The sequence below is a fragment of the Caenorhabditis elegans genome, chromosome V, assembly GCF_000002985.6.
Source record: "Caenorhabditis elegans chromosome V".
NCBI classification, from domain to species: domain Eukaryota; kingdom Metazoa; phylum Nematoda; class Chromadorea; order Rhabditida; family Rhabditidae; genus Caenorhabditis; species Caenorhabditis elegans.
The window spans coordinates 6,593,762-6,613,833 of record NC_003283.11 but is presented as its reverse complement, the minus strand read 5'-3'; the positions used below and the strand labels follow the sequence as shown (position 1 = coordinate 6,613,833).

The following is a 20,072-nucleotide window of genomic DNA, read 5'->3' as shown; positions in this document are numbered from 1 at the left end:
TATGTGCAATTTTCATAATTATATGTGGGGTTTTCAATACTTTTTGAACCGTTCTATATACTTCCAGAAAACCTGAAATCTTACTGCAGGCTAGTATATTTCCTTCTACATACCTCATGACACAGAAGCCGTGGCAATACGTGGATTTCAAACTTTTACGTCACAAAATTTTATGTTGAGGATTCTATGTAGAAAAAAAGTGTTATGCGCCCAAAGTATCAAAAACACGAATTGCCACAGTTTTCAGAAGTCAATCTGAAATGGGACAAGCTAGGGTTCATAAATAGGACGTCCACATCGTTCTCGATTTTGATACATTAATTTTATTAACAAAAATCGATTATTTGGGCCAATATTATCTAGATACGGATTTGAGCCTGAAGTTTCCTGTTAAGAGGACGCTAAGCACACAAAATTTAAGAGGACGACCTAGTATGTCCTAAATAACAGCCATAGGAGAAGCTGTCAAAATTGACAGCAGACAAACTCCGCATCATATCTTTTTTATAGATGTTTTATGAAATATTAGCTTATTTATTTGAATTTAACTTTTTAACAGTGGGTTTATTTTCGAATTTAACAGTGGGTTTATTTTTATATTTTATGCCTGAATTTGATTGAACTGTGCCTCCAATATTTTATTGCTTCTCGAATGTTTCCGATTTTCCATTTTTCGATGTTTAAACAATTTTCTACCATCCGTCCAATGATAAACCTATTTTCTTCTACCGTTTCACGAAATTTGCTTTTGATATCAAAATGTCGTTGAAGTATTAATTCCACAATTCTTGTTTACAGCGTGACTCCTGACGTGCTCAAAGATGAAAAAATGGGGAGAGCAGAAGTGCGATATTAGTTTCGATAATTTTTTTTCTATTGAGTTTCTATGTATTAGTCAGTTTCATGAACCGGTAATGAACATTTGATTTTAAAAACTGTACTTGACGTCATGTGTATCAACGCCTTGAAAACAAACTTCCGGATTACAATGAAATTAATGAAATTTTCACATGATAAGGTTTTGAAATACTACACAGTTCAGGCACATTAAGAATTTGAAAAATATATGTATACTGTCTTCAGTTACGACAAATATAATTTCAAGGTGACATGTCAATGGAAAATTGCCAGATGGTAAATTGCCGGGAGGCCTAATATGTAGGTACAAATAGGTATAAATATAATAATGAAGTACAAGATGAGGAAAATGTCTGAAATTTGTCTATAGCAGCAAAAATTTGAATCTATGCAATAGGTCATATATTTGAGCTCATAGAACTACGAATTTTCCCATTTGGTAAAAAATAAATTCAGACTGAGTCTTCATTTACATTTTCAGGAACACTTTAACGATGAATTAGATCGGAAATTTTTTCAGTGCAATGGGTCAGCACTTTAGAGACCCCCAAAGTTTCTCAAAAATGTTGATTTTTGAAGCGCTTTGATGAATTTAAGAATGATTGTAGAATGTCAAATATGCTAGAGGCTTTTAGGAATTTTTTAAAAATAAATCTGAAACGTTTTTCATTCAACTCGATCAAAAAAATTTCCGATTTTTTCTGAAATATAAAAAGCTTTGAAAACAGCTCAAGTTGTTCCAAGAATCACATATTCTTATCAAAATTAGACATGGAGACAACTTCTATAAGGCAGTTTTTAAATTAAATATTTAGCTGAAAAAAATTTCTTTAAAAATTTCAGAACAGTTTGTCAGAATTATATAGGAACGAATATATTCTCCGGTTCACAAATGAATGCTCTATTGCATTTTAAATTATGGGCAATGGTCCTGCCACGACTGGAATGTTATCGTCTGCCGTACCAACAGCGTTGGACCACATCGATCGATGGTAGTTTTTATTAACTTTCAGTCATTTTCTTATTTTAATTTTATATTTTTTGTCGAAAGCAATTTTTAAAATTCATGAGTATTCGATGGTTTGTGATAAAAAATATTTTAAAATTAAAAAGTTTTACATATTTTTTTAATTGGAAAATATTTTTGATTTTTTTTTCTAATATAAATTCAGAAAAATTCTTGGAAGAAATAATTCGCTAAAACCTTTCTAGACTTATAATTTTTCATATAATCCATACTGTCGTTTGAACATTTGAAAAAGTGGGCACGGTAAGAAAATGTACGCAGTCTCATGACGGTGTTTGCGTACTTGAACATTTCCGCGTTTTCCATGGCCACAGTCAATTTATTCGGGGCATTCTTCTTTGTTTTTATTTTGATCTCTACAGATTTCAATCATTTTCCACTTTAATTCATGTCTCAGCAATTTTTATTGCACTTTTTAAATGAAACACGTTGATTTTCGTATAAGAAGTCTAAATTATTTCACTTAAAATAATATTTTCAAAAATGGTTTAAAAATCTATATTTTACTTTATATTTCAAAAATATACACTTAAATATTCAAAATACAAGTATAATACTTCTGATTTTCAATTTATTACTGTTGCGCCCAATATTCGCGCATGTGATACGATGAACAATCGTCTGCGATTTGCCGTCGCGGTGTTTGCGAGCCACAGAAATAAATTGTTCACAATTGTTTGCGCGTCTCTCACAACAGTAAATTTAATGGTTTTTCGCAAAAAATTTTGGGTTTTCTGGAAATTTATCGTTCTCTCTAAAGTTTTCATCTTTATTACGAAAAAAATTTCAGATGCTCTACAAATGCTGTAAATGTTTGGCGCTGTTGAATAAAAACAGCATGGTTATTGTCCCCAAGGATCCTGAGAATCTGAAGAATTGGATGGAAAAGTACGATTTCCAGATAAAAACGATAATGGCCGGTTCAGTTCACTTCCTGTGCAAAACACATTTGTCGGAGGATAAATCTGTCGAAAGAGTGAGGAAAATTAAATTCTTTGGAAATATGAATTACTTTTATTTACAGATTCCCAGTTCCTCTGTCGAATCAGCTACTGAACAATATATGTTGGAGATCAAAGAAGAGGAACCTTATTCTCAAGCTGGATCATCATCTGAATCATGGCCAGAAGTTAAAGAAGAAGTCATTGAACCTGTAGAAGAAATAGACTACGATCATATGCCATTTGAAATAGAGCAAAACAGTTATGAAACTTTTGATGAAAGCAAAAGTTACCACAATTCCTACGAGTCCGATCATCATCAACCAACAACGTCAACCTCAGCGACACGTGCAATCCGCAGACCTACAACAAAATCGCTAGAGTTCACAAATCTCCCGACTTACCTACAAGAGCTGTCTGATGGAGAAATTTTGTCGTTTTGTGTGAAAACCAGCAGCAATTTGAGCGGTGCAACCTCGTTGGAGTGCGGGATGTGCGAAGAGCAGTACTTTAACAGTACGGACACTCGACCGATCCGACATCATTTAATTAGTAGACATGAAGCAACAATGAAAAAATACAAAAATCATTTGTAAGTTCCCGTAGCTTTTAAAATTGTGTTCAATTTTATGTCTATTTTCAGTCCAATAACGGCAGCACCTAAAATTTATGCACCAATTCAACAAGTGACAATTGACAGAGCTGATCAAGCATTGACAAAGTTCTTTATAAAGAGTGGAATCCCACTGCGAGCAGTTCAAGATCGTAATCTAAATATGCTCGCGTTCAACATGAATTCAGAATATTCTCTTCCAACTGTTGAAACGATGCATTCATTTCTCGAGAAAATTGCTGATGCCAAAGCGGTAGGGAAGAAGGGAATTTGAAATAAAAATTCAAATATAAATGAATTTCAGAACGCAAAATTGAATTTCGACGATAGTCCAGTGACCATAACATTTGACACGACGACTTTCAACAATCGTCACTATCTGGCTTTTACAGTCCATTACTATCATATAAGGTCGCGCATGAGACGATGTATTTTCTTACGCGAGTATGATATGACTGGGTACGTTCAGTTTACAATAATACTTGTAACTTTCTATTTTTTATTTCAGCCCAATTGTGCCATCCGTCATGACTGCGATCCAGAAAACAATAGAAGAGTCAGGTTCCCGATTGAAAATCACCACTGTTGTAGCGGGAAAAGCAGAATTTGAGGATGCTTTAGAAGATATGCACTCGTTCAAGCAAGTGTAAGTGAACAAATCGTTCATTTTTTTCTCAAAATGAAAACTTTCAGCATGATATGCTTCTCCCAAAACATCAACAAATTCGCAGAGACTCTCATTGAGCATCCTGTCTTTGCTGGACCGCTTCAAAAGCTTCGAGACTTTATCACGAAATTTCCCACTCATCGAAATTCTTGGGGCAAATTCAAGTCCTATATCGTGAAGAAACGTACTTATGGAGAATATCCCGAAGTTGATAATGGTCACTGGATTACTACGTTGGATTTTATCACAAAGTGCCTTCACATGGTATTTGATAAAACAGCTAATCAGTCAGAAAATCATTAAACCATTTTCAGCATCGACTATTCAGTGAGTTTGTGTCTACAAGTGCACAACTTCAATATATTGATGTCGAGGATAATGTAAACATCGTATATCTTCATAGTTTGTTGAATCTATGCAAAAGTGCACTGAAAGAGGTAAAAAGAGCCGAACTTGTACAATTATACAGTATGTAATTCAGATGGTCGATGTGAAAGCAACGATTGCGGACGTAATTCCAGCCATTGCAGATATCAGTTTCTCTTTAATAGTGTAAGTCATAAATTTTTATTTTTTAAAAATAAGTTTCTCAGCATAGTCCGTATATTTAAGTAACCGTATAGTATTGTTACACTTTAAAAAATATTTCGAATCGTCAATTTTCCAGCACCACGAGTAAACAAACAGTCGTTGACGCTGTGAGCACGATCTTCAATCAACTTCTTCTTCCATTCGTCGAGCAATCAGATATACATCGCTTCGCTTTGTTCCTTCATCCTCTTCGTCATGGCTCTGATCTCCTTGCATCAGCCGACTGGATGAAAATCAAAACTGATTTATCCAGTCATTTATGTTGGTTTTACTACTTTTAAATTTTATATTTAAAATAATATTTCAGCTCTCCGTGAAGCAGCTGAAGCCACTCTTGCACATCCATCGTCATTCGACAATACGATAACTGCAGATGTAAGGAAAAATTATTTGAAGGCGCACGAATTCATTCTGATGGGTCTCGTCGCGCAAAAAAGTTTATGGTATTTTTCTTTAATTTTTGTGACTGCTTCCTCGTTTATTTTCCTTACGGTTATTATGTAGTTTCTAGCGATTTTTGCCGTTTTTATTTTTCTGTTAAACATGGTTTTAAATATGATTTTCTAACCTTTTGTCGGCCGGAAAAATGTAGAAAACTGATTTAAAACAATGTTCAACAGAAAATTTGAAAAACCACAAAATTTGCCAGAAATGAAGTAATTTCCTTGAGAAACGAGAAGGTGACCGGAAATATAAAAAAAAACTTCGAGACCTATCTGTATAAATCTTCGCTTTTTTAGGAAGGCATGTCAACATTTCTAGAAATCACGATATTCATTCCTATGGTATATATTTTTACAGAAAGAGGTCAATGCGTTCTCACAGTATGTGTGCAGAGTTACTGGTGTTGAAACTGGAATCATGGATTGGTGGGCTCGTCACGCCGGTCGCTTCCCTCGTCTGTACAAATATGCCAGAGAGCTTTTCATAATTCCAGCGTTTTCGATTGATGCCGCTTATTATCTCGGGTTAGGAAATTTTATTCGCTTAATTTCAATACAGTTGACATTTACAGAGAGTACGGTATCCTTACACATTCGATCAACGAATCAGATATCTCAAAAAGGAAAATGCTACTTCGTGCAGCGAGTGAATTAGTTGAATATCGGTAATTTTAATTCTTAGATCTCCAAAACTCATTATTATTTTATAGCTCGAAGGGATCTTTGATGTGCAAACCAATTTGCGTAAAGCGAAGAAAAGACGCCAATTCTCCTGAAGATGCTTGGTATCATGCAATCGATGTGAGAGCTCTACAGATTGTAGATGTACCATCAGACGAGCCTCCAAAACGAATGATTCCTCAACGAACGCCATTTGTGTATCAGAATCCAAACCCACTTCCACCGCATCGAATTCTACAATCGTTTCCCACAATTCGAACAAACAGAGAAGCACCACATGGAAGAAGTCTGAAAGATGAAATTGCAAAAATCGCTGCGAATAGACAGAAGATTCAGAGAGTGTACACTGTTGCTTCATCATCGCCGTACGCGAGGCCTGTTGTCGTTAAAACCGAATCCAAAGAGGGCATTGTTGAACAACTGACTCCATCGGCTCCTCCACCGAAGAGGTACTACGCAGTACGACCTGCGGCAGGCAATGGAACAAGTGTGATTCGCGGAAAAGATGGTCAAGTATTACGAGTTATCAGAAATACCCCTTCGTGAGCTGATCAATTAAAAAAAGAAAATATTCGATTTTTGAAATATCGAAAAAAAATGTTTCAGAAAATATTTTTTTTAAATCAATGTTTACGTTGATGAGAAAGCATAATAAAACATGAATATTTTCTAAAAAGCAGTGAAATTATTAAGAATTTTGAGCTATTTTTTGAAAAATCAAAAAAAAATTTCGAAATATCAGAAAATTGAAAGTTTTCGATTTTTCAAAAATTAAACAATTTTTGGTTTTTAATTTTAGTGAGAAATCAAACAACCGACATCCTTGTATCAAAGGTGTCGCCATAAAATGTTCGATTTTCCGGTATTTCTCATAGAAAATAGAAAAAGTTGTTCGGTTGTTTTTTTTTGGAAATAAAATTTTATTCAAAAAAAATACGAGGAAAGTATGTATAGATTTATCTCTCAAATCAGAGAAATGACATTATTCATAAAAATGAAATGTTTTCCAAAAGATCGAAAAACAAAATGTTCGATTTTTTAAAATAAAATTACATCCTTTCTGCTGATACCATTATTAACCTAAATTAAATATATTCAACTTTTCAGAGTCTCCTTCAACTTAAACACTCCTCTGACTGCATCGAAAAAGATGTATTTCATTCGTACAAAAACTGGTGTTACCCATCAGCTACATCAACCTCCACAATAATCCCAGCTCATACATCTGTACCTCAATTCACTTTAGTTATTTGTCACTAGTTGGTATTTTCATTGTTTTGTTTTTGTTATGCTACTTGTTTCGATATATCCGCATGTTGTTTCAAATTGACTATGCTAACGTTTTCTTTTCTCATCGACCAGTTTACTTCCCTGTTCTGTTTAATAGTTCTCAATCATGTTATTTTTCTCAATTTTTCTGAAGAGTATCTTATCATTTCTTTTTTTCTGTATTCCCAACTCACCTTGACATTTCTGAATTGTTGACCCAGCAAGAAACTTTGCATACCCTCTGACTGGTATTTCATATTTTTGGGAGAAAAAAAACGTTTCGAAAATTTGTGAATTATTATGTGAAAAAAAAAAAAAAAAAATTATCCTATCGCGTTTTCCTTTCTGCATCTAAGTCTCCAATGAGTCAGCACAAACACATTGCGAAACATTTTCTGTCTCTTTGGTATAAATAGAGAGTTTCCTCTCTTTGAAATGATTTGAAGGTTTTACTGATATCAACGTTATGAAATTTAGTCATCTCGTCGCGTTTCTTTTCGAAAAGTTTTGAATATTCAACTTTACGTTTTTTAGTTTTGGAAATTTCAGTGTGTTATTTCAGTTTATATAATGTTTCTGAATTTATTACAACACAAAATTATGAAAATGCGTAATGCGCTATCTGACTATCTGACGCGCAAAATATCTCGTAGCGAAGGCTACAGTAACTCTTTAAATAACTACAGTAGCTGTGGTGTCGGTTTACGGGCTCGACTTTTGAAACGTATTTATTCTCGAATAGTGATAAATAGCGATACTCTATTTTTCTTCGTTTCTTCGTATTATTTTCTCATTTTTGCTTAATATGATAAATTATATCTACATGATAAGTCAAAATGATCCCGTAAATCGACACAGGCGCTACAGTAGTCCTTTAAAGAATTACTGTAGTTTTCACTACGAGATATATTGCGCGTCAAATATGACATTAATAATATTTACAAAATACAGATGTTTTTTAAAAATATCTTTGTCTTTAGACAACTACTGCTATAATCTCTCATGCGTATATCGTATATTCGTTGAAATTTTAAAATTCAGTTTAAAGGCGCACACTATTTTTCTGTGTAGGTCTCGCCACGATCTCAGCTATAGTGATCGCTACAAGCTTCAAATTTCATGCATTGGTTCATTTAATGTAGAAATGTACGACCAGTTAGAAAAATACCAAACCAATATGTTGAATAAATTAACTTCAAGCCAGATTTTCTACAGTAAACATTAAGATTGTATCACCGTCCGTAAATCTATATATTCTTAGAAATGCAGCGATATTAATGATTAACAACAATTCGTGATATATACTTTCGTTATTTTAGAATTCCTAATATTTGAAAATACACACCTCTTAAAAAGAGTCATTTTCAGAAATGACCACCAACCCATCTGTCCACGAGTTCGAGACTCGTGATCTTAAAATTGCCGAGGTGAAAGTATTCACTGATAGAGCTGAAATCCGTCGTCTTGTCAAAGTTTCATTGAAATCTGGTGTCAATGAAGTTGTTCTCAAGGTTTGTAGAATATGAACAAGTTTTTCAAGTAGTTTTGAATTTAGAACCTCTGCAAAACAATGGCTCAAGGATCAATTAGAGTTGAAGGAAGAGGAAATGCAATCATTCATGATGTAGTTATTAAGAATGTTTCTCGTTTGCCAACTGAAGCTGATCCTCCAAAGGTTGGCAAGATAATTAAAATTCGAAAATATATTCTTTTTTTTAAGATCACCAATCTCAAAGCTGCCATTCTAGAGGAGAAAAATCGCCTCCAAAAAATCACAGATCGCGGAACGGTTGTCCAAAAATGCGTTGACAATTTGGACAAAGTTTTCGAACAAGTTGGTGGGGGTCTCGTGAATCCACCAAAAGATGGTGTTGCTTCTTTAAATGAAGGAACTTTGGAAAGTCTTACAAATTTCTTCCAATTCTATGGGAGCAACTCCGAATTATACAGAGAAAGTGAGTTTAAACGATAAATTTGAGATTTTAAAAAACTTAATTTTTTTTTCTAGAACTACGATCAGTTGAAGCTGGACACCGTGAGCAACAGGAAAAAGTTTCGAAACTGGAAAACGAGTTACGAGCTCTAATGCACAATTTGAATGAAGAAGCGTTCTCTCAGTGAGTTTTTGAAAAGTTTAAGGTGGAATTGTGCCAGTCGGGGAATTTACCAAAATATACTAAAAATGGGGCAAAAACAACTTTATATGTCTTTTCAAATCTTTCTTAATCTTAACTCAAACTTTTGGCAACATACCAAATTTTGAATCATTTAAAAAATTTGAAAAACTATCAAAAAACCCATAAAAATTTGAGGCGCACAATGAGCTATGCTTTGCTTTCTATGCACTATTTATTTTCAAATACAAATGGGATTACAGATAGATTTGAAGATATGCAAAAAAGCATCCAACCCTAATAAAAATTCGAAATATTATAAAGAAAAGTTCCATATGATTTTCCATCTATTTCTAGAAACAATTTATTTTTTGAGTCTTATTGTTTGACATTGTTAAGCTGTAGTATTTAAGATCACTGTTTGCCTATCTTCCCAACAAATTGATAACTTAATTTTAGCACTGCCACAATTACTTTGGAATGCACAGAAGACCTGGAAGCTGAGCTGAATGTAGTCTATCAAGTGTTAGATGCTTCGTGGCATCCATCATACGATATCCGAGTTGACACAGAGAAACCATCCATGAGCATTACATACTTTGGAAAAATCCGTCAATTCACAAAGGAAGATTGGACTTCTGCACCACTTGTTTTGTCAACTGCTCAGCCATGTCTTGCTGGCAGAATTCCAGATCTTGGAACTCTCGAAGCAACCTTCCGTCGTCCTGAAGTTCAACATTATCAAACAAGATCGATGAATGCATCAGCCTCATTATTTGGGGCGCGGGGACCGCAGAACCGTCGAGCCGAAACACTCGGATTTTCAGATGAAGTGACTTTGGCTCCACCAATGGCTGTCGCTGTTGCTTCAGAAATCACCCAAAACACGTTGAGCACAGAATTTAAAATTCTCAGAGAAGCAACAATTCCACACGGTACTGATGAACACAAAGTTACTATTGGAGTTGTGACTCTTACACCAAAACTTGTTCATGAATCCGTTCCAAGTAAGAATGCTGCAGCTTTTCTCACGGCTTCTGCTGTTAATACTTCTCAACTTGCACTCCTGGCTGGATTTTCATCTGTCTATCTGAATAATGCATTTGTCGCAACAGTAAGATTTTTTTGTTGAGAAAATTGATTTAAAACAAATTAAGTTGCTGAAATAACCAAATTTTAATAGTAAGAATTCTTCTATCGATTCAATCTTGTTTCACTCTGAACATACAAGAATGATCTGAATCTTTCAACAAAAAAAAAGAAAATTTCAAAACTTGGAAATTTGTCAAAACTCAACTAGAAGTCATTAAACCTCTAAAACATTGTATAATGAATGATATATGAAAATATTTAGTCTCATTGAATCAGTTTGAGTATATTTTAATAAAATCCAACTTTTAGAGTCACCTGAAAAACGTGTCACCAGGTGAAAGACTCACTTGCTCTTTGGGAGTTGACACGGCAATTCGTGTGGAGTACAAGCCGGCAAAGAAGTACCATGAGGAAGGAGGTTACATCACCAAGCACTCTGCAAATGTCACGGAGCAAACAATCTCCATCAAAAATACGAGAAATGAGCAGCCGGTGCTCCTAACCGTGAAGCATGCGATTCCACGTAGCACTGACGAGAAGATCCGTGTGAAGCTAGTTTCACCAGCAGCTACGCCATATGATGCGGAGAAGGCTGGCACTGAAGCCGAGAATTCTGAGCCTGTGGAAGGGGCAAAGTTCAATTCCAGCAATCACTTGGAGTGGACTATAAAGCTGGCTCCGAGCAGCTCAAAGGATCTGATCATCAAATATGTGGTGGAGCATCCAAAAGATGAAACTGTTCAATATCAAGAGAATTTCTAAAGTACATCCAACAGTGAATTGATACTTAAATGAAGTCGTCTATCTTTTACAGAAATTTTTGTTTTACAATTTTCCCATTTCCGTTTTATCGGTTTTCATTTTTTTAATGTTTTTTTTGCACTTTCTTCACCTCTAGTTATAATATGCCCATCGAATAATCTACGCTTATAGATGGCATCAATTTACGAACTTGACATTCGAAATCAGGAAATCAGTGGAATTACAATTCTCAGTGACCGAGCTGAAGTGAAACGACGGGTACCAGTTAATTTGAAAGCGGGAGTTAGTGAGATTTGTTTAAAAGTGAGTTTCTTTTTTTGAAAATCATTTTATTGAAATTCCAACACTTTAAATCTCAACTTTTGAATAATTTACATACAAAGACTAATATAAAACTCATTTTGTGTAGATTATCTTTCTGAAAAAGTTGTATATAAAAAATTATAGTAAAAATGAGCCAAATAAAATAAATATTAAAAAGAACATTTAAACATTATTTTGAAATTGTTTTTGAAACCTTTTGAAATGCTGGTAATTTGCAAAAATTTTGACTTTTTGGTGTATCAAAATGGTTACGCGGAGAACTAATAATAGTTTTGCAATAAAAATCTAAAAGTTCATAAAATAGATTGAGTTATATTATGGGATTTCTATAATTATTTTTTTTTTAATTATTATTTTCAAATCTTTAAAATCGCTATCAAAATATTTTCACGGCGTACCGTACCTAAAAATTCTTCGCGTTTAAGACCATTAGCCATTGTCGGGGAGTTTTCAAATGTTGCCAAGAAAGTTAGAGCTCAGCAGCATCTTTGCAACTTCATTGAAACTTACAACTGTTAGTAACTTATTTTGTAAGTTAACATTGAATTCCTACAATATATAAACTAATGAAATGTTTATTTAAAACTCCAAATTTTCAGAACTTCTCTGTATTTTTCCAAAGTGATTCTATTAGAGTTGAAGGTCGTGGGAAAGCAACAGTTTGTGATGTGAACGCTAAAAAACTCCCTTCTTTAAACTCAGAAACTGACTCCCCGAAGGTAAGTAAAAAAAAATCCCTGTTACATAGATTTTTGAAGCTACTTATGTATTTTAGATTGCCGAGTTGCGAAGTGAGCTTGACAAATACAATGCAATACGTAATAATCAAGAGGATCAGAGAGATATATTGAAAAAGAAAATAGGTGGATTAGAACGGACAGTAGGAAGAATTGGAAAAGGAATAATGAATCCTAAAAGAGAATCCGGAAGTGTTGTTATTGATGAGAACCTGCTGACAGGACTTCAGAAATTGTTAGATTTTCAAGAAACTGAAATGAATAAATTGAATGAACAGTTGCGGGAGAAAGAGCATGAGATCCTCAAAACAATTGAAATGGCGAGTAAGATTGGAAATGAGTTAAATCGCTTAGTGAATAGCGGAATTTCCAATATGTCTCAGTAAGTTTAAATATAACTTTATGTATCAAAACGTTCAATAGGACAGTTTGAAAAACGCTGAAATATTTATATTTCTACTTTGTTTAGTGCCTACAACTTACCAGAAAAATTTTTTAGGACGTGACAGTATCAAAATGTTTGTTGAAACTCAGGAAGTCTAATTTTCAGCACGGTCTTCATTACACTTGAAGCTTTCGAAGATGGCGACGTTGAATTGGATATAACTTATCAGGTTTTTCAAGCTGGGTGGCAGCCGTCTTATGATATTCGCGTGGATACTGAGAAACCAACAATGGCTATTACATATTTCGGAAAGATCTATAACCATTGTGGAGAAGACTGGAACGAATTTCCAGCTGTTTTGTCGACTGCTCAACCTAGTCTCGGAGGACAGATTCCTGAACTAGGTGTTCTCGATGCTCACTTCTACAGACCTGCACTAAAGATGAGGCGACAACGTGGCCTGAGAATAATGAATAGAAGAGGTGGGCCTCGTATGTTGTCCAATTATTCCAACGAGATTGATGATGGTGTAGAAGAAGTACTTCAAACAATGGCTCCACCTCCAATGGAAGTCACAAAGAACACTTTGAGTACAGAGTTTAGAATCGCACGGAAAGCGACTATTTTAAACGGTGTAGACGATCATAAAGTGACTATCGGCACTATTGAACTGATACCATCACTTTTACATCAAAGTGTTCCATCCAAAAATGCATCAGCGTTGTTGACAGCTTCAGCAGTCAATACTTCTGTACTGCCACTTTTGAGTGGTGAAACTTCAATCTTTTTGAACAATGCTTTTGTTGCAAAGGTGAACGATTGTATCAAATTTTCATAGTTTTCTCTCAAAAATATAATAGTGTAGGATCCCGTTAAACAGATGCTTTCCAAAAGTGCTCATTTCAGGAGTGGGCGGCAATTGCCGTTCGGCAAATTAATTTGTCGACAAATTCGGCAAATCGGCCAATTGCCGATTTACTGATTTGCCGGAAATTTTCAATTCCGACAATTTGCCGGTTTGCAGATTTGCCGGAAATTTTCATTTCGGCAAATTGCCGATTTGCCGTTTGCCGGATTTCAGATTTGCCAGAAATGTTTAGAGGGATTTATTATAAGAAGGAAACACTTAAAACTGTGTCTTTTTGAATTTTTTTTCCGTTGTTTCTACATATCTTCCTAGAATTTGTTTACTTTTCAAAATAGATGTAGGAACATTCATAGTTTTTTCACACACATACATACATACACATACATATTCCGGCAATTTACTGATTTGCCGATTTGCCGGAAAAAATCGCTTGCATCTTTTCGCGAAATTCCGAGTGTTGCAAAAGCATATTTAAAATATAAAAATCGTGAAATTTTTTTTGACTAACTTCCAAATTAGGATAAGTGAAAACTGAGAGTTAATTTGAAAATATAAAAATCTCCACAAAATCGAAGATATTTGCACTCGAAATCTCGAAAAATGAGCACAAAAAAAAACCAAGAAAGGGGTACCATAAACTTCCTCGCGGCGAGACCCATCCAATTAAATCCGTGTGCCTTTAAGTTCGCGTTTCAGAAAATTTCAAACTTACAATACATACTTTTCGGAGAATTTATTGCAATTCATGTTTCAGAGTCACATGAAAGATGTGTCACCAGGTGAACGATTCACCTGTTCTCTAGGCGTGGACACGGCCATTCGTATCGAATATAAGCCAGCCAAAAAGTTCCATGAAGAAGGCGGTTACATCACAAAACATTCAACTCATGCCACCGAGCAGACGATTAGTGTAAAGAATACAAGAAGTGGACCGCCTGTACTGTTAACAATCAAGCATCATGTACCACGTAGCACAGATGAGAAGATACGTGTGAAACTGACATCTCCAGTTGGCATTACCTCTGATCAAACTGATCAAATTAATTCAGAAAACGCTGAACCAAATGTTGGAATTATTCTGAACAAAGATAACAACTTGGAGTGGACTATCAAATTAGACGCTATCAGTTCGAAGGATCTATTGATTAAATGGATTGTTGAACATGCGAAAGGAGAGAACATCGAACTTCGCGAAAATTTGCAATGATAATAATCCTGTGAAATTTCTGAGCTGTAATATATCACTTTTTCACTATAAATGACGTCACCTTTATTCAGGATCTTCTTTGATTGTATTTTAATGAGACTAAAAATCGTTGATAAATTTAAAAACCCGTTTATTCTGACCCTAAAAGCAAATAATATTTGACAAGTAAATATGGGTTCAGAACGGGTATTCATGGCACATATGTTAGTGGGGGACGGTGAGAGATCTAGTGGGGTGAGAGAATCTTATAGCCTATTGGTGTTGGCAGTTTGATCGATTCTTCTTCGATGGAGTTTCGCGAGCCGACTTCTCCAAAACGTGATCCTCCGGATGATGATTTGAAGCATCTATCTGCCGGGCAGTAGTATTCGACATGGTTTGAAGACGATCTTGGAAGGAGTTCTGCGCATCTTCGAAGGCATCCTCATGAGCAGAGTTTTGCGGTTCGACAAGTGAGCTTTCGCGGCTCAGTTGTTTCACACTGAAAATAAAACGCTCAACTTGTCAATTTTAATACATGTTCAACTCACCCAAGTCTTGCTTGCTCGATCAGTCCCATTACTCGTGGCGGCGTCTTTACACCCTTCAGCTGCTTGATCTCGGACTGAAGTGTCATGATCTTGTCCTTATACTCCCGCTCGTCATCATCAAATGCATCACAAACTTTCTCCAATCGCTGGATTTCGATTTCAGCCCTCACCAACTTTTCCTCAAGTTCCAGAATACGAGAATGTGCTTGTTCCAGTGCTTCCGACTGTTCTTTATTTTCAACTTGAATCAAAGTGATGTCGTGTTGAGCTTGTTCTTCGACTTCAATGACACGACGGTCAGATGCTTCCATCTTCTCATGCATTTCTCCAAGCTGTCGTTGCATTTGCGAAAGCGATTGAGTGAGAGTGCCGAGTTGCATTGCCTGCGACTTCCAGACATTTGCTTCTTCCAGGCGAGCCTCAAACTGCTGTGAGATTGTTTCGATCCGCGACTCCAGAGTAACAATCGTGTTCTCTTTCTGAGAGAGTGCTTCCTCTGCAGCCTCGAGTTTTTCGTTTGCATTGCTCAAAGACGAGTTCCACTCCAATCGGATCGATGCTTTCTGTAAAATTTATCAATAAATTTGGAATTAAAAAAATGTCCGTTAAACTAACCTCCACTTCGAAAGCTTGCACGAGGTTTAGCATCTGCTCCTGAACTTTTTCGAGTTCTTCGACTTTCTCCTGCTTTGCGTTTTCGGTGTCAGCTAGGGCCTTTTGTGCAAACTCAATTGATGCTTGAAGCTCTTTAATGCGTGAATTCAACTCCTCTGACTTGGCTTGAGATTCTTCGATTGTACTCTGTGATGTCCGAAGAGTATCAATTACGGATTGGAGGCGTTCTTGTTCTTCCTTGTGCTTTGCAGCTTGATCCGCGTTCTGAAAAAATACAATTTTATAAATATAAAAGAGAAATTTCGTCAAACCTCAACATCTCGGCTTTCAATCTTGGCCACTAGTTCCGCAAGATGTTCTTCTTGATCCATCATTGCCTTTGTAGACTTTTCTACTTCTCCACGAAGCTTATCAATAGTCTCAGCGGAAGTCCTCGTCAGTTCAATGAGCTCGGCGTTTGCAGATTCCAACTGAGAAGACATTTCGGATAACTGATCCATATTCAAGTTAGTATCAATTTCCATCTGCTCATTTTGACTTTTCAGCTCACAGATTTGCGATTCAAGTAGTGACACTTTGTCGGTGAAGTCTTGGATGGTTTTGCTTTTTTGAACGTTTTCAGCTGTACTACTCTCGATAGCAGTTTCTAACTCCTGAATTTTACCTTCCAACGAAGTTACGAGATCAGAAGATCTGCCTTTTTCTTGAACAGCAGCGTCAAGTTCAGCACGAAGAGCTTCATACGATTCACCTTGTTCTGATTTAAGAGCTTCCATAACGACTTGAACAGCATTGGTGTCCTGGCGAGCAGTTTCAAGCTCGCTTTGAAGATCAGAGACTTGCACGTTTAACTCTTGAACCCTGGCATCTGAAGTTCTCAAGTCTTCCTGAAGACGATCAGTGAGATCCGAAAACTGCTGAGCCAAGTCGAGTTGAGATTGAAGCTCCAAAACCTTACCGTTGGAATCCTTCAAATTGGCACGAAGATTGTTTAATTCCTCCAAAGGTTCCTTCAAATTCTCCAACAAAGATTCCAACTCTTTGACTTTATCTTCAGAAGCGACAGCATCAGCCCGAGTTGATTGCATTTCTTCTTGGAAGGCGGTCAATGAAGCTGTCATTTCAGAAATCTGTGCTTCAGACGAATCCAACTTCAACTGCATTTCCTTATTCGCTTCAGTGATGACAGAAAACTCCCGACTAGAAACTTCAATTTGCTGTTCGAGTTCAGACACTTGAATATTCAATTCTTGGACCCTGGCATCTGAAGTTCTCAAGTCCTCCTGAAGACGATCAGCGAGATCCGAAGATTGCTGAGCCAATTCGAGTTGAGATTGAAGATCCAAAATCTTATCGTTGGAATCCTTCAAATTGGCACGAAGATTGTTTAATTCCTCCAAAGGTTCCTTCAAATTCTCCAACAAAGATTCCACCTGTTTGACTTTATCTTCAGAAGCGACAGCATCAGCTTGAGTTGATTGCATTTCTTCTTGGAAGGCGGCCAAAGAAGCTATCATTTCAGACATCTGAGCTTCAGACGAATCCCATTTCAACTTCATTTCCTTACTTGCTTCAGTGATGACAGAAAACTCCCGACTAGAATCTTCAATTTGCTGTTCGAGTTCTTCATTCTTTGCTTTCGACATGGCAAGATCGGCTTGAAGTTCTTCAAAATTCCTCAGAGAAAGTTTCAACTCTTCGTTTTGCAAATTGGATGACTGAACCTCACGTTCAAGCTTTGAAAGCACCTCAATAGAAGACTGAAGTTCGTCAATCTTTACTCTTGACAGTTCAATATCCAATAAATACATTCGATGAGCCTCTTCCATCTTCAACTCCAGATTTTCCACCTTAGTGACGGCAACATCAGTTTCTTGTTGTGAAGATAAGAGTTGAGCAGCCACCATCTCCAATGAAGACGTTAGTTCCGCAATTTTTTCGTTTGAAGATGTCAGATGTACATTCAACGAATTGTTTTCATCAGACTGTCTCTTCACTTCTTCCAACTGCATCTTCATCTCAGAAGTCAATTCCTGGATTGTAGCTTGCGATGCCTCCAACTGTGCATTGGGCTCACTCGTGGATCCTGACTCAAGTTTTGCAGCTTCTAACTGGTTCTCCAAATCAGAAATCTCTTTAATCATGAGCGATCTGAACTCTTCGAGTTGTTGCTCGAGCTCCACAACACGAGAATTATTGGTGGCTTCAAATCGCAGCTTTTCGACCTGAAAAATAAAAATATATATATTGATTTGTGATTATTCAATTAAGCCAACCTCTGCTTCAAGGCCGTTCACTTTTTCCTCGGCATTCTTGATGTTTTCGGAAGCTTTTTCTTGTACCACCATTAACTCTGCTTGAAGTTTTTCTTTGTTCTCAGACGACAGTTGCACCTCCAATTCAAGTTGTTTGATCTTGTCGTGAAATTCTTGGATCTCCAAGTTTGCTTGTTGGGATTTGAGGGCGAGTACTTCTGCCTCCAGTTTCTCCATATCCTCAATCATCATCTTGCGAACAAGTTCGTGCTCATACTTCAGCGATTCACTTGTTGTTTGTGATTCGGTGCGAATCCTTTCCATCTTAAAAATAATTAATTAAATTTACTTCGGCAATAAATTCTATAAAAACCTCTTCACTGAATCTCGCTTCTTTCTCTACTAGATCGCGCTGAAGACTTTCGTTCATTTGTTTGGTATTCTCAAGCTGTTTGATTGCTTCTTGATGGCCTCCAATTAACTCCCGAATCCGATCTTCCGAAGCAGTCGCTCCTTGTTGCATCGAATCTACTTTCAAAGCCTTCTGGGTCAACTCCTCGATTTGAGCGTTCAGAGCAGCAAGATTGTGTACCAACTGATTCTTCTCTTCGTCAGGCTCTTCCAGCTTCAAGCGTAACTCCTGAACTTGTTTCTCGAGAACTTGTTCTCGTGCCTTAGCGGCTTCGCGGTCAGATTTTGCCTTTTTCATTGCAGAATCTACTTGCTGAGTCAGCATCTTTTCCTCAAAAATTCGAGCTTCTTGAATCTCACTGAGCTGTTGACTGTGACTTTGACGGAGAAGCTCGATCTGCGACTGAAGAAGTTTGATTGACTCCTCATGCTCGGAATTCTGCTCCAACATTTCAAACTCGTGTCTGAAATTATTTTGTTTTAAGCTATAAATACGACAATTTCTTACAGTGAGAAGTCAATGTGACCTTTGACAGGAAGCACTGGGGACTGGGGGACATCTCGGACTGGCTTTGTAGGCTGATCTACTCCTTTGGCGATTTCCGTGAGAAGCTGTGGATTAGATACTGTTGGAGTACATTCTCGGCTCAGAATCTGGCTCATTGGAGTACGAGAAGCAGTAGGCGTAGTCTCTCCGTCAAGTGCCAATTGATTATCGAAATCATTGGACAGTGTGGCATCGGCGTCCGTCTCGTCGCTTTCTTGAACCATGCTCAGGTTGCTCGTGCAATTTGAGGTGTCGTAGAGCTCAGATTGTTCTAAATTCACATCAACATTGCTGCCCGGAGTGATGGAAGCATCGTTGGTTCCCACGAAGGATGCATCATCAGTAGCCAAAGCTGTTACTGTAGACAAATCCAGTAGACTTGTGTTGTCGGCAGGGGTGATAGAAGAAGCAGAAGACGGGCGGGAATCATGCTCGAGGCAGGTCTCCTCCAGGTTGCTATCGGCCATATTGCCCGACGAAGTTCCAAAAATGCGTTTCGGTTCTCTTCCTAGTCGTGATTTAGGCGTAGCGGCGGAAAATGGCGACTCGGTTTGCTGGCGCTTCTGAAATAATTTATATTGTCATTGATTTAATTAAAATTTTGAGAAAATTCAACTTACATTTCCAGCTGAGCGCTTGTTCTCGTTGTCGAATATCGGCGATTCGTCCATTGTGAAAGAAACGTCGATTTATCTATAAATTAGCAATAATGATTATGGAAATTACACAAGGGATATTAAAAATCAAAAAGGGCGCGTGATTTGAAAAAAGGAGGAAAAAAGTACTAAACAGGAAATTAAGGGGAAAATAAGTTTTTAGAAATATATCTATTAAATACTGCGTGTGAAACTTTTTGACGTTATGTGGCAACAAATAAAGTAACAAAACAGTATTTTCCAAATGTCAGATAACTGAAAATGAACGTTCATGAATAATGAATGAATGAACGAAATGAAAAGTGCCGGATTCCCGCGCGTGGTGATTCAAAATTGAAACCTTCCCGCCATGTGCGGTGGAGCACGGTTGCTCTTACCGACCATAAGGTCAAAATATAATAGGTCTACAAGTGAAAATCGGTATATTTTATTTATTTTGCAGTTTGTGGCCTTGTAAAAATGGGGTTGATTGGAACAAA

General features: G+C 36.6%; 4 protein-coding genes across 7 annotated transcripts; 3 read left to right on the top strand and 1 right to left on the bottom strand.

The window, feature by feature from the left end:
* Positions 1–2,675: 2,675 nt before the first annotated feature.
* On the top strand, positions 2,676–7,401 carry gon-14 (HAT C-terminal dimerization domain-containing protein; the record flags this gene model as incomplete). Of its 2 annotated transcripts, none has more annotated exons than NM_171476.6 (14): positions 2,676–2,861; positions 2,910–3,418; positions 3,470–3,692; positions 3,744–3,898; positions 3,948–4,085; positions 4,133–4,370; positions 4,421–4,543; positions 4,588–4,658; positions 4,774–4,958; positions 5,005–5,072; positions 5,499–5,665; positions 5,713–5,805; positions 5,851–6,329; positions 6,929–7,401. In NM_171476.6, 14 exons carry the CDS (start codon positions 2,676–2,678, stop codon positions 6,943–6,945), a joined length of 2,652 nt encoding a protein of 883 aa, NP_741558.2. In that variant the 3' UTR covers positions 6,946–7,401. The 2 variants fall into 2 exon arrangements, with proteins under 2 accessions (NP_741558.2, NP_741557.2); NM_171475.6 differs by having other exon boundaries at positions 5,851–6,363.
* Positions 7,402–8,458: 1,057 nt separating this feature from the next.
* ZK1055.7 (Protein F37C4.5) lies at positions 8,459–11,098 on the top strand. Its single transcript, NM_072279.6, has 6 exons — positions 8,459–8,601; positions 8,646–8,765; positions 8,811–9,045; positions 9,099–9,207; positions 9,664–10,318; positions 10,606–11,098. Exons 1-6 carry the CDS (start codon positions 8,461–8,463, stop codon positions 11,056–11,058), a joined length of 1,713 nt encoding a protein of 570 aa, NP_504680.1. The 5' UTR covers positions 8,459–8,460; the 3' UTR covers positions 11,059–11,098.
* Positions 11,099–11,227: 129 nt separating this feature from the next.
* ZK1055.6 lies at positions 11,228–14,645 on the top strand (the record flags this gene model as incomplete). Of its 3 annotated transcripts, NM_072277.6 has the most annotated exons (5): positions 11,230–11,361; positions 11,982–12,101; positions 12,158–12,501; positions 12,670–13,315; positions 14,127–14,644. In NM_072277.6, 5 exons carry the CDS (start codon positions 11,230–11,232, stop codon positions 14,577–14,579), a joined length of 1,695 nt encoding a protein of 564 aa, NP_504678.1. The 3 variants fall into 3 exon arrangements, with proteins under 3 accessions (NP_001370637.1, NP_504678.1, NP_741556.1); NM_001383324.1 differs by having other exon boundaries at positions 11,228–12,101; positions 14,127–14,645; NM_171474.5 differs by lacking the exons at positions 12,158–12,501; positions 12,670–13,315; positions 14,127–14,644 and having other exon boundaries at positions 12,025–12,054.
* On the bottom strand, positions 14,626–19,640 carry hcp-1 (HoloCentric chromosome binding Protein). The gene is made up of 8 exons (NM_072276.4): positions 19,558–19,640; positions 18,899–19,500; positions 18,353–18,854; positions 18,001–18,303; positions 16,036–17,949; positions 15,725–15,988; positions 15,110–15,672; positions 14,626–15,060 (listed from the first exon to the last, which is right to left on the bottom strand). Exons 1-8 carry the CDS (start codon positions 19,606–19,608, stop codon positions 14,832–14,834), a joined length of 4,428 nt encoding a protein of 1,475 aa, NP_504677.1. The 5' UTR covers positions 19,609–19,640; the 3' UTR covers positions 14,626–14,831.
* Positions 19,641–20,072: the final 432 nt, after the last annotated feature.